Below are 14,807 nucleotides of genomic sequence, written 5' to 3'. Positions count from 1 at the left end.
TTCTCTGTTCAGAGGACTCCCTTTAGTATCTCTTGTAAGGTTGGTCTGGTTTTAACAAATTCCCTTAGTTTCTGCTTATCTGGAAATCTCCTAATTTCATCATTATATTTGAGGGACATTTTTGCCAGGTATATATTTCTGGTTGAAAATTTTTCTCTTTCATTGTTTTATATATACCATTTCATTGCCTTCTTGCTTGCATGGTTTCTGCTGAGATATCTGAGCTTACTCTTACTGGTTGTCCTTTGTAAGTAACTTTTTGTTTTTCCCATGTTTTCTCAGGAGTCTTTCTCTGTCTTTGGTTTTGATGAGTTTGATAATGATATGTCTTGGTGATTTTTTGGGGGGGTCTGTCCTGTTTGGGGTTCGTTGGACTTCCTGAATGGATATATTCTCATCTTTCATCATATCAGGGAAGTTTTCTCCCAACAAATGTGGGACAATTTTCTTAGTGATTTTATTTTTCTCTTCCTCTTCTGCAATTCCAATGACATGTATGTTATTCCCTTTGATGGTATCCCACATGAGCCTTAGGCTTTCTTCAAATTGTTTTGATCTTTTTTCTGATTGATACCTTTCCAAAGAAGTATTCAAGTATTTGTCTTCAATCTCATTAATTCTGTCTTCCATTGCATCAGTTCTACTCTTTTGCCCTTTCTGTGTGTTATCTATTTCTGACAATTTAGTATTAATCTTCTCGATTTCTGTCTGTAGATTTTGAATCATTTCTAATTTTTCATTTATTTTGTCATTTTGTTCTTGTATTTTCTTCCAAAATTTTGGAATTTTGTATTTTTTCTAGGGTTTTGTATTTTTGTATTTCCATTTTTGTATTTTTGTATTTTCTTCTAGGGTTTTGTTTGTGTTTTCCTTTGTCTGTCTCTCAATCCTTTGAAGATACCTAAATATGATTGTTTTGAATTCTTTATCCGAGAGTTCCAGTGCTGCTTCTTCCTCAGGGATGTGTTCTGGGTCTGTATCCTGCTCCCTTGTTTCTTCCACTTTATCTTGCTTCTTTGTGTGTACTGTGATTGTCTGTTGTCTCTGAGACATCTTGGCATTGTTGTATTTAAATCTCTAACTGTTTGTGAAGAACAGCCAAGGATGAGTCAGGCTCTTCTTGTTGGTTGTTTATCATTGGCCCATTTGTGGAGAAGGAAGTGGTAACTCTCACTCAGTAAATGAGACTGCAGGAAGTGTAGGTGTAGTTGTGTCCTGTGGGGACTGTTGCTGTCTTTCACTCAGTTAGACAAAAATAACAATTGAATAACCATCCAAAAAGTAAAAGCATATGGAGAAAAAACATGATGTGTAATCACACAGGAATAGTAATAAAAAAAAAAAGATAAAAGGGAAAAAGAAAAAAAAAAAAATCTGAGGAGAGGGCAGTAAGAGAAAAAAGGTAGAGAAGGAGAACAATGAAGAAAACCATGGGAAAAACACAAAAAGAAAAACAAGTAATGGGGTTAACCACCAGAAAGAAAAAAAAATTGCAACCTGGAAGAGGGGAATGAAAAAAAGCTGAAAACTAGAACCTGGGAGGGGAAGAATAAAGAGAAAGTAGTAAAGAGGACTGAAGTAATAATAATAATAGTTTTTAAACAGACAAAAACAAACTAGAAAACAGAAAAAAAAAATTGGTGCAGGGTGGGCACAGCACCCAGGCCCCATCCTAGCACACAGACTGGGATGGAAATCCTGCTGGCCTAGAAGGTGGATGAAAGTGATGAATGACCGTACGTCTTTTTACCAAGAGGATGTGGGGTATAATAATAACAAGGGAAATGTCATACCTTTCTAGTCATCCATGTCCAGCATGTCCTTGTGGTTCCTGGCAGGCGGAGCTTATTCTTAAGTCCCTGGAATCTGGGAGAATGTTGTCGCTTTAAATATGCAAAATGTTCAAACTGCTATTAAACACTGAAAATGGCTGAATCCTCCAGACAGGCAAAAGTCCACAGCTCAGCCTGCCTTACTTTTCACTGCTTCTCCTTTTATTCACCAGCCACCAGAACAGTCCTCTGTCCACTCCTTGGCTAGCAGGGTTGATTTTTACGTTAATTCTTAGGTCCTATCACCACTGGGCAATATCCAAGCTGTCTGTGCCGTCAGAATCGCTGCCTGACCACAGCTCCGTATGTCTCCTTTTTTGGTGTTTTCATGCAAATTCTTCTGCTAGTTGGAGTTTAGTCCACTTCTATATCCTTCTCTTCAAGGCTTAGGGGTCCAGGATTATCTTTTGTATCTGTGTTAATTGGTTCCCCTTTTTTTTGTTGAAGAGGGTCAGTGCAGTCTTTCTTCCTGTTCAGCCATCTTACTGGAACTCACTTTAAAAAAAAAAAAAAAAAAAATACTTGTATCATAAAGGACCCAAATGATTTATGTTATATAGTATGAAGGTACATCTGACCGTGGATGCTGAGTTTGTTTTAAAAACCGCTTTGAACTTTGTCATGTTAGCTGGCATTGCTGACTTTGTCCCTGTCTTTTTCCCCCAGTTTGAGAAAGGCTACTCCTATAATATCCGTCATAGCTTTGGAAAGGAAGGCAAGAGGACAGACTATACACCTTTCAGTTGTTTGAAGATTATTCTAACCAATCCACCAAGCCAAGGGGATTATCATGGTAAGTGCTTCCACTGAGTATGCTTGCTAAATAAGAGACCCAAGAGCTCTGTAGGAAACACTGAAACAATGTAATGGCCTTCTGCTTTACTGACAATGACTAGGGTGTAGCTTATGTCAGTCATCTGTGTCAAGCTAGAGCTCAATTACTCTTCCTGTGATTTGTCTTATTACTGAAGTGGGTCAGGCAAGAGAAATTCATTTAGCTGCACTTTATTTAGTTTGTGCTAGACTAGATTTTTCAGTTCTCAATCCCTCCCTTTACCTGCTGTTCTTTGTCTTTCTCATAGTCTGCAAATGTTTTAGAAGACTGATATAAAAAAGTTTTCCAGAGCTTTTAAATTTACAAACTCTACTTTTGGAATTGCAGATCCATTAATTTTCAAGAGTACTCAGGAAAAGTGTGTCTCACTCTCATTACTGTCTTTTGATTTAATGAAGATGTAAGTGAGGAATTTAGCAACTTGTGGTAGCAAAGGTATCTATAAATTTGCTTGAGTTATTTGTTTTTTAAAAAAATCTTTCTCAAACTGTTTTCTCTACACTTCTGAGTTCAACTTTTTTCCAAAAGAGTTATTTCTGTAAGCTTACACTGAGGAACTTTTCATTTGTCTGGTACTGTGAGAGAATGATTTAATAGTCCACATTAATGAGTCTGGGTTTAACCAAGAATTCCCTATGCAGCTTCACTTCTTTCTCATTGCTGCCCTTTGCAGTTTTATAATCAGATTTTTCAAGAATAATAATGATAGCTAATATATGTTGAGTGCACATATTAAGAGCTTTATATTCCATTCTCACATGAGCTCTGAAAGTAAAAGTGACTGAGTCAACAAGAAGATTAAAAATTCACCCAAGGTCACCTGACTTGTGAGTGGTAAGCCGAGATTCAAACCCAGGCAGTCTAGTTTGACTCTTAACCATATGTTGTGCTGCTTCTCAGGATGTTTCCTTGTACTAAAAATAACTATAGTTTGATCTGAATAAACATGAAGAAATCTAGTGATGATTAGATTTATCTGAATAAATCTAATCTGAATAAAGTACATACTATACATTTTATAAATTTCATAATTTGTAGCAGTCTATACTATTATCATGAATGTTTTTATTCTTTCTTAAGATTTTTAGTAAACATGTTTGGTTGTACCCTGGCTGTTACCTGTGATTTTAGCATTTTCATTAAAGATGCACAGTTGTTCCTAATGAACTTAAAAATTCATCATCTATATGACTTAAAAAATATATTAGACATCCCTATAATGAAATTTTTTTCCTGAATTTTTATGTATTATTATTTTACTTTTTTGCATCATTTATTTCGTTGTTCCTGAGAAAATACACGGCAAAACCTAAACAGAAAACATTCAGCAGTTTTTACATGTACAGTCACATTTCTCAAATTCTTTGAGTTGTGCAGCTGTTCTCACCCTCCTTTACATTCACTCACTGCTTTTCAATTGCTGCTGTCAATTTGATCCCATATAGATAGTTCTTAAAAGAACATAATACTTAAGGCAGACCTTTTTTGTTAATTAAGGTAAACTGTTACTTGGTTTTAAGACTTCAGGTCATATTTTTGGTTTAAAATTTAAAGATTATTTCAGGGCAGTAGTTTCAGAGGTTCTTTTACTCTAAAAAGTTTGGAGTCTGTAAGAGTCTGACATTCTGTTTTGCATTTTCCCCCTTGTGATTAGGATTCTTTTATGGAAACATTGATCAAAATTTCAGTAATGAAAGCCAGGCACCATCCAGGTCTTCTAATCTCACAGCAAAAGGGGCAGTTGTTCATGGAGGCAATTAGCCACATGTTCCATATCTGTCTCCTTTTCCTGACTCTCCTTTCTCTGTTGCCCTGGGTGAATAGAGACCAATTATTATGGGTTGCATGGCTGCTTGCAAGGTTTTAAGACCCCAGGCACTATGCAATGAACTAGGAAGTATAACAGAAGCACTAACCATGTGTTATAGGCCAATTAACTGGAATATCTCATGAAACCATGACCCTAAACCTCTAAACCAAGGAACCAAATCCCATGAAGTGTTTGATTGTACATAAGCAGCCTCAGCAGCTACTGTTTATTTTTTTGGGGCCATTGTTGTAAATAGATCTATTACACAACTTTCACCAGTTCAACTTTTTACAGATGTACAACTTTTTGACAGCATTTACAGTAATCGGCTGTGCAAACACACTCTTAACCGATGCTATTTTCTTGTCAGCCTTGACCCCTCTTTTTCTCACTTCCTCCTGCCCCAGGTAACACTAATAAACTTTTGTTTCTCAACATTTATCTTTTCTTGACTTCTTATATATGTGAGTTCATACAATATTTGTCATTTTGTGATTGACTTATTTCACTCAGCATGTCTTCAAGCTCCATCCATATCAGCATATATCAGACTTCATTTCTCCAACTGGCTGAGTAGTATTCCATTGTATGTATGTGCCACATTGTATTTATCTGTTCATCTGTTGATGGACACGTAGGTTGTTTCCACATTTGGGCTATTTTAAATAGTGCTGCAATGAACGTTGGTATATAAGTTTCTGAGTCTCTGCTTTCAAGTTTTTTGAGTATACCTAAGAGTAGAATTCTCGGAAGGAAGGTTGGGCAATCCTACTTCCGTAGTGATACTGCCTCGGAAACCCAAGGAGGGGTCGCTATGAGTCGGGGCCAACTCGAAGGCACATAACAACAACAACAACAAGAGTAGAATTGCTGGGTCATATGGTAGTGCTGTTTTTAGTTTTTGAGCACCTGCCACACTGTTTTCCACAACAGCTGTACCATTTTGCATTCCCACCAGCAGTGGAAAAGGGTTCCAGTTTCCCTACATCCTTGCCAACATTCTTATTTTCTGTTTTTTGTTGCTGTTGTTATTCTTTGTTTTGCTTTATCTTAGCCATCCTTTGTTGTTGTTGTTGTTATGTGCCGTCGAGTCGGCCCCGACTCATAGTGATCCCTCCTTGGGTTTCCGAGGCAGTATCACTACAGAAGTAGGATTGCCCAACCTTCCTTCCGAGGAGTGGCTGGTGGGTTTGAACCGCCAGCCTTCTGGTTAGCAGTCAAGTGCTTTTAGCCACTATGCTACCAGAGCTCCTGAGTGAAATGGTATCTCATTGTGGTTTTGATTTGCATCTCTCTGATGGCTAATGAGGATGAGCATCTTTTTATGTGTTTGATGGCCTTGTGAATGTCCTCTTTGGTAAATGTCTTATTCATGTCCTTTGCTCATTTTATGATTGTCATTTTGTTGTTGAAGTTTTACACGTGTTTTGGTTATTAGACTCTTATCAGATATATGTTTTCCAAAGATATTCTTCCAGTTGGTAGCTTGTCTTTTTACTTTTTTGGTAAAGTGTTTTTGTTAACAGAAGTTTTTCATTTATGTTGAGTTCCCTTTTTATTTATTTTTTGTCTTTTGCTGTTTGTACTTTTGCTATTATAGTAAATAATCCCTTGTTAAAAGCTAGGCCTGACACCTTTATTCCTACATTTTCTTCTAAGAATTTTATGGTTTAATTTGCTCACTTAGGTCTTTAATCCATTTTGAATTTGTTTTTATGTATAATAGAAGGATTGAGTCCTATTTCATTGTTTCCACATGTGGAAACCAGTTTTCTCAGAACTATTTATTGAAGAGACTCTTTCATCCCCCATCAAATGGATTATTATTAAATTTTAAAATAAATATTTTGACTTATCATGGAGACTTTTTACTAAAATATCTAAATATTCTAGATTTTAGCCTAATACTATTTTCATGTTTCAGTTTTTCTGTGTTGTAGTTCATGCATCTGTTTTAGCAGTTCATTTTTATTTTTATCTTTCATATGGAATAATAGAGAAAGGACATGCATCTATTCTAAATTGTTTTCTATGAAACTCATGAATTCTGTTCTGCAGAAAATAAGCATAGAATTTGCATCTGAAAATTATGTGAGATTTTGATATTTCCCAGTTTGCACATTTTTCCTTTAGTTCACATGATGTGTCTCCCATCTCTAGTATGCCTTTTATTTAATTTTTTATATTAGAAGAAATGTGAGATTATGCAATGTCTTTAGAAAAACTGCTATAGCTATTTTGTGATTCTCCCTCTTGTTGGCAAGTAGCATAATTAAAGCTGTTTTCCTTTTCCTATTGAATAGGCACCGTAGGCCCAGAATGCTGTAATGTTTTATATAACTCTTGAGCCTGTAGTACCCTGATAACCATACAGCTAAGTCGTCATTTAGATAAAGAGAGGAAAGCAGTTGCACCCATGGGCAATTAACTTTTTTATTAATAAGTTGTTAGACAATTAAGGGGAGCTTAGACAGTCTCGCGAGTGTGGTATTGTACTAAGTCCTGGGTAAATAACCTGATTGGTATGCTGGCTTTTCTTTGTTGTCAGGTTGCCCATTCCGTCACAGTGATCCAGAGCTGCTGAAGCAGAAGTTGCAGTCATACGCGATCTCTCCTGGAGGAATAAACCAGGTAGGTCAGATTCTGCTCTGCATCCTCAGTAATGAGGCGTCAGACAGTTCCTCTCAGTTTCATTTAATGTTCTTGCAGCAATACTGTGTATTGCTTGTCAGGCTTCACCCCAAACATCCTGTCTTCTAGGTGAATTAAGCTAAAGCCTTGACTTTTCTGTTTCAGACCTCTTGGAAATTCTAGTTCTTCTAACTGCTAGGCTGCATTTTTATTTTTCCTGGTAATAACATAAGCTGGAAAACACCACACACCACCCCACTCCTATTTGTTTTATTATCTCAATTGAGGACTACCTTTTTAAAAATAGAGCAATACATTTAAGCTTAGTAATGAAGCTGAAAATCAATGGCAGCATATTTCATTATGGGAAATTTTCTCTGCTGTGTATAGGCTAGAACAGAAGATAATGTCGTGTGTACTGGCTGCATGTTCTAGTAGGCATCAGTTGTTGCTATGTTTCATCTACACTTCTAATGATAGTTCATGAGCCCTAATAGTTTGTCAAAATATTTTGTGTTGTGAACAATTAAAAAAGAGATACTTAATATTTTAAAACACATATTAAAGAGTACATCTTTTAGTAAATGTGTTTTCATTTAAAAATAAATATTACAACATTACAAAGATTGCTGTTTCTGGTGTGCTTTTGAGTTGGCTTAAATTTTGAGAGTGTTTAAGAGGAGCTTCTGCTTAAGCTTGAAGGAGTTTAAAGATGAGCTTCTTCATTAAAAATAGTATTATTTATTTTAGAGCTGGAACATCTAAATCATCATACATCATTTAACAGTCATTTTCCCTTGAGGGAAATAATCCTCAAAGAAAATTCCTCTGTTTCTATTGTTTACAAAGTCTAGATTGAATTTAGTTAATTCAGTTCAAATGTTACATGGTTTTTGTGTACCTGCTATAGGCAAGGCAGTGCTCGAGGTACTGTTGGGAGTGAAAAAGTTGAATCAGGTCTAAATCTTGTCTTGACAGAACCAGGGTCTGGAGGGAAACATAAGCCAGGTGTTGTGAGAGGGGCACAGATAGGATGTCTTGGGACTTCTGAAGGAGAAACTACAAGCAGCCAGGGAGGCCTTTTCCTAGATGCTCTAGGAAAAGATGCTCTTTGAGTTAAGCTTTGAAGGCGGGTTGGAATTTAGGAGGAGAGAATGCATGGGTAACATACAGATATTGTGTAGGATTGTTAGGGTTTTAAGTTTAGGAAAATAACGGCAACAGTACATAAATATTAGTAGAACCAAAAAACCAGACTCACTGCCACCGAGTCAATTCTGACTCATAGCAACACCCTTCAGGTTTTTGAGGTGGTAAATCTTTACAGATTGCATTTCTTCCTTCTGCGGGGTGGCTGGTGAGTTTGAACCACAAACCTTCTGATTAGCAGTCAAATGCCTTAGGCACTATGCCACCAAAGCTTCTTTAAACATTAATAGGTAGCTTAAAGAAAGTACTTGCTCTGGGAGATTAATTCTGGAGGTGGGATATTTAAATGCCACACAATGTGGATTTGTAGATCATTAGAGAAATTAAGACCAGAAATACGTATCCTTTTTCCAGTGAGAAGTGTAGGACTATGGGATTGGAAGGAACGTTAGAAAGCCATGCCCTTCTTTTATGGAGTCCCAGGATGTGATGTGCCCATGGGTACACAGCTGGTGGAACTAGAAATTGAAACCAGGCATTCTGGCTCTCAAGATTTTTTTTCTAACCCTACTTTACTTTAGAGCTGATTAGCTTGAATTTTCTATGAAGAAAAGAAAAATGAAATAAATGGAGAGAAGAAGTAGTGTCTCAAAATGAAATCTTCATGAATGCTTCTCTTTATCAGGCAACAGAAGGAAGTGGAATCAGAGAAGACTGAACAGAAATGGGAAGAAGAGAAGAAATATATTAGGGGAGTAAAGTATCAGAAAAATTAAGGAGAGAATTTTGGAAGAGAGGATGGTCCATAGAACCTTTTGGCAGAGTGATTGTGTAAAACAAGGCCTAAGAAAAGGTGATTGGATATCGTTATGGTCAACTTTGATTTTGGTGAGAAGTGTCAAGTAGTGGTTGAAATCAATAGCCAGATTGTACTTACTTAAGAATGAATGAATAAAAGACAGTGGATTAGATGTGCAGACAGTGAGTATAGGAGATCTTTTCACAAAACGTATTAGTGAAGGGGGTGCGCAATAGTGATATTAGCTTAAACATCATGGGATAGTCTGTGTTTAAAGTTAAAGGAGACCTGAACCTCTTTGTAGGAAGAGGAGAAGAAAAGAGGAACCCTTGAGTGAGGGTAGGCTTAATAAAGGTAAGGATAAAGAAAAGCATTTTCTAACCAAGCAGAGTTAAGCTCTTTTTCCTTAAACATGCCTTTTCTCCTAACATTTATTATACCGGATTAATGGTTTATTTTACCTATTCTTCTTTCCCACAGTTTTGTGAGTTCCCTGGAAGGAGGATTATATTTTCATTTAATTTTTTTTCTGCTAATAATTCAATGACTTGCACTTGTTAGGTGTTCAAAAAATGGTGTTCTATAAGTGGGTATAAGGTATGAGATAGATCCTAGAATATGGTTGATGGGGTACAGAGAAAGGCAGGTAGGAACTCAAGGATACATGTGAAAGAAGTATTTTCTTGAGCAAGGGAGAATATACATGTGAACAAAAAGATGGTGACAGAAAAAGACATGTCCCTTAGTCAATGGGGAATACAGAGAAAAGTTTAAGGTAGAGCAAAGAGAAATGATGGAGTGTATCAACTGGCCTTACTCTTCCTTGTAAAATAAGAGGTCTAATTAGTAACTAGGATCTCTGGTAGCATGGTGCCTAAGGCACTTGACTGCTAACCAGAAGGCTGGTGGTTCAAACCCACCAGCCACTCCTTGGAAGGAAGGTTGGGCAATCTACTTCCTAGGGATACTGCCTCAGAAACCCAAGGAGGGGTCGCTATGAGTCAGAGCCAACTCGATGGCATGGCACATAACAACAACAGTCAGTAACTAAGAGTAAAGAAAGGAATCCTGTTCAAGACTTATGAAATGTTAGGAACTGCCATTAACAATTTGAAAGGGAACTTTAAAAAGGGAATTAAAGGCTTGTTCAGCAGTCATATAGAATGACTTAACAAACAAGAACAAAACAAAACTCTTAAAGGCTATTAACATTTCTATAGAGAAGATTAATGTTTAACAGTAATGACTATGCTTTTGAGTCCTTTGTATTCCACCATTTACCCTTTATTTATAGGAATATCCCTTACTTTTTTGAAACTATTTTGTAATTTCTACGCAGTCCTTTGGACCTGCATTGTAACCTTTTATCTGAAATGAACACAGATGTATACTCCATGTGAGCAGGCTGTAAATAATATTTTGCGTTCATTTGATGTCTTTATTGAGTGGTTTTCAGCAGAGTATAGCAGCTGGTGGACTGTATTTTAAAAGGCAGAGAATTGATGAATGAAAAATCCATGTTGAATATTTTGATAAATATTTAGTTGCACAATTAGATCTTGAAAACTCTGATTAAAATGCCAACTAGAAGTTCAGAAAAACACACCACTAAATTTCATCTAAGGTAAAATTCAGTGCAGGTGCTTTTGTTTCAGTGAAAAACTACTTGAAAAAGATAAGTTTAAAGATAGGAAATATTTGGATGTTTTAAATAATCAGAATTTTGATAATCAGAAGAGATCCTTGTGATCTATCTGTTATCAACTACTTTTTAAAAAGATTACTAATAGAATCACATTTCATTTTCGCTCAAATAATGATATAAAATCACTGACCATTAAGGAAGTTGGTATCCAGTTTAAGAGGACAAATTTAAAAATAGAATAAAACCAAAGAGAATGGGCTATCCTGCAGTACTTTCCAGCTTCCCTCAAAAAGAGAAAATCACGGGAGCCAAATCACCAACAATCCATAAAAATTCCAAGTGTCTATACCCCAACAATATAACTTCAAAATGCATGAAGTAAAAGTAAAGAACTGAAAGTAGAAATGGACAGATCTACAATTATATAGAGAAACTTAAACACTTCTTTCTCGTAATTAATAAAACAAATAGAAAATCAGTAAAGATATATAGTGAAACTTGTGAGAGCTGGAATTGATGAGACTGCCTTGTTTTTCAGGATCTCATAAGTTTTCTGCCTTTGATAGGGTGCAGTCCTACCACTTTTCTAATAGTTTGTTTTAGTGGAAAATTTAGCCCTCCTTCTCTGACAGGTTTCTCCCTTACTCAGGTTCAGTTTTCACTGGTTTTAAATTTTAGAAGGCTTGACAACATTGTCAACCAGCTGACTCCTGTGGGACATTCTACCCAACAACATGTATATGAAATATTAACCCAGATAGATCATAGTCAGAGTCTTCAAAAGAAAACATTACAAATTTAAATGAAATATACATACACAAAGTACATCCTAGGCAAAGAAAAGAAATAAAAAGTATATAATTGTAAAGGAAAAAAATAACCTTTGTCTGTTCTCAAGCAATATGATTATCTATGTAGCATATCTCAACCTACCAAAATACTACTGTAACTAATAGGTTAGCTTAGCAAGTTTGCAGAACACTAAGTAAATATATACAGACCAATCATATTTCTATATACCTGTACTGAACAATTGGAAATTAAAAAAAAAAAAAAAAAATTGAGGTACTAGAAGAAAAGTTGGGCAATCTACTTCTGTAGTGATACAGCCTCGGAAACCCAAGGAGGGGTCACCGTGAGTCAGATCTCACTGAAAGACAGTGAGATATACCGAAAAACCATAAATACTTGATATATACCTAACAAAATATGTGTACCAAGTTTATGCTGAAACTACAAATCACTGATGAAAGAAATGAAAGAGCACAGTTGGAGGCATACCTAATTTAAAGACTTACTATAAACCGTCTATAATGAAGACAGTGTGAATATTAGAGAAACAATAAACATATACATCAATTGGACAGAATAGAGATTCTAGAAATAGACCCATTTGTATACAGGCAATTGATTCTTAAAGATACCAGGCCAATTCAATAAAGCAAGAGCAGTCTTTTCAACAAATAATGCTGGAGCACTTGGACATACACACATGCGCACACACACAAATACAAACCTATATACATACTTTATACCGTATGTAGAAATTAATTCAAAATGCATCACAGACCTAAATGTAAAACATAAAATGATATATCTCACTCTTAATTCCTTAGTGCTGCTAGAACAGCAATACCACAAATGGCTGGTTTTAATGAACAGAAATTTATTTTCTCACCAATTAGATGGTATTCTGGTTAACTAGTGCCACTCTGAAAAGAATATACCACAAATAGGATGGCCTTAACAAACAGGAGTTTATTCTTACTATTTGGAGGCTTTAAGTCCAAGTTCAAAGTGCCAGATTCTAGGGGCTGGTTGAAAGCCCCTCAACCTTGGGATCCAGCTCTGCCTCCTGCTCCCAGCCCACTGGAGATATAGAGGCTTATCTTCACTCAGACAGCTGCTGGCTGCTGAGCCTGAGAAGCCCCAAGGTTGACAAGTAAAAAGGCAGTCCCGATGTTACCAATCCACACGGCAGGCCATTAACTTAAGTCCACTTTAAGTCCCAAGGTCAGCAGAGCATAGTAGGCTGCTGAGCAAGAACACGGCTACATGTAGGGTCCAAGCGTGCCATAGGCTAGAGACCATTCCCAAGGCTTCTGCTTATATACAGGAAGCAGACCACATCCCAAGGGCAGCTACTCAGTTGCTTGTGGTATATCCCACCATTGCCATTCTCATCATGGGGAATAACTACCACCAGCTGCCCAGCCACTCAACCAGGCTCAGCCTAGTTGACCTACAAATCTAACTACCACAGATTGCTAGAAGCCTCAGTTCAGACTATCTACTGTAGGGCAAGACTAACTATGACCTCATTAACATAACAAAGAAAACACTATTCCCAGATGGGATTACATCCACAGGTTTGGGGGCTAGGATTTACACTACATATTTTTTGGGGACACAATTAAATCCATAAAAGACTTCTAGGAAAAAAAAAAAAAGGGGGAAATCTGCATGATGCTGAGTTTAGCACATTCTATGAAGGAAAATATTGATTAATTATTTTTGTGATTAATTGAATTTTATCACAATTAAACTTTTGCCCTGGGGCAGGGCACAGGCAGAGTTAAAGAGAATGATAAGCTAAGTCACAGACTGAAAGAAAATATTTGCAAGTCACATATATCAGAAAGGATTTATATCTGGAACATGAAAAGAACTGTAAAACCTCAGTAATAAGACAATATATATATATATATATATATATATATTTTAAATTGTGATTTGGGTGAAAGTTTACAGAGCAAATTCACTTTCCATATAGCAGTTCACATACACTTTTTCTCATGACATTGACTACGATTTACCCCCATGCAACATCATCCCTCCCACTTCCTCCCAATAGAAGACAACAATTTTTTAAATGTGCAAAAAAATTTCAACAGATGCTTGACCACAGAAACTGTGTGGACAAGTAAGCACGTGAAAAAATGCTTATTATTAATCATTAGGGAAATGTAATTTAAAACTTTATTTATACTATTATATACTGATTAGAACAATTGAGAGGCCTCATAAATTGCTTGAGGAAATGCAAGTGGTGGAGGCACTTTGGAAAGAAATGGGGCTTTTTTTTTTTTTTAAGTTAAATATACACCTAAATGTTTTAGTCGGTTTATTCATAATCAGCCAAAACTAGAAATAACCCAGCTGGTGGTTGAATAAACAAATTATGGTGTAATCATACACTGGAATCTACTGAGCTGTAAGAAGGAACAAAATACTGATACATGCAACAACATGAATGAATCTTGGATTCATGCTAAATGAAAGATATCAGACTGAAAAGCTACGTATGGTATGATTCCATTTATATGATGGATACTTATCTTTCATAGCAAGAATTCAGTGGATTAAGTTAAATGAATAAGTCAAAATAGAAGCATTTGGTTTCCTGTATAATCAAATATGGAAATGCTTAAAAGTAATTACTCAGGAGCAGACTAAGGGGGAAGAGGTTTGATGTTGAATCCATTCTGAACTCTTACTCTCTTAATTTTTTTTTTTTCCACTTTCACATGCAGTATTTAGATTAAAGATTGAGGGGAAAAAAATTAATGGTGTTATGAATGAAGTTTAAGTGGTAGTGTGCCTAATGGATAGATGGTAGTAGCAGTAGTAATAGATGGTTGTAAGATCTTTGCTTATAAAATTTTAAACTTTGTCCTTCTGTATTCCCAGCACTTGGCATAGTTTCTGGTCTATGCTAAGAACTGGGAAGGGTCTGAGGACTCACCATACTTGCAAACTAGCAAGTTTGCCTGCCACAGTTTTGTGGATGCTGGAAGAAGTAATGAGACTTCTGGGTCAGAGACAAAGGATTTTATTACTCACAGCAATAGCAGTAGCCAGTGTCAGCATTTTCTTGTGTCATTTCTATGAGCCCAGGTTCCCACAGAATAACATGAAGAGCATCAGGTAATACCTGCATATGCAGTGGGTTATGTTACTCAGATAACTCTGAGCATAAGGAATTTGAATATTTTGTAACAGACAGTAAGCATGTCTGCCCTTTCTTCGAAGGTTGTTCATTATATGAATATCCTTGAAAAAGTGGTTTAGAACAAAGGCCATTTGTGCCTCTGCTTGTAAAATGT

General features: G+C 36.3%; 1 protein-coding gene across 1 annotated transcript in view; it reads left to right on the top strand.

The window, feature by feature from the left end:
• Positions 1-14,807, top strand: part of PRIM2 (DNA primase subunit 2) — a 500,367-nt gene that overhangs the window by 436,905 nt on the left and 48,655 nt on the right. Inside the window, exons 12-13 of the mRNA XM_007945630.2 lie at positions 2,499-2,625; positions 7,026-7,108. Coding sequence (XP_007943821.1) covers positions 2,499-2,625; positions 7,026-7,108 — 210 coding nt within the window. The remainder of the gene's footprint in view (positions 1-2,498; positions 2,626-7,025; positions 7,109-14,807) is intronic.

This window comes from Orycteropus afer, unplaced genomic scaffold (genome assembly GCF_000298275.1).
Source record: "Orycteropus afer afer isolate SDZICR_OR568_19922 unplaced genomic scaffold, OryAfe1.0 scaffold00140, whole genome shotgun sequence".
Classification (NCBI taxonomy): domain Eukaryota; kingdom Metazoa; phylum Chordata; class Mammalia; order Tubulidentata; family Orycteropodidae; genus Orycteropus; species Orycteropus afer.
This window is presented reverse-complemented; position numbering and strand designations above follow the sequence as displayed.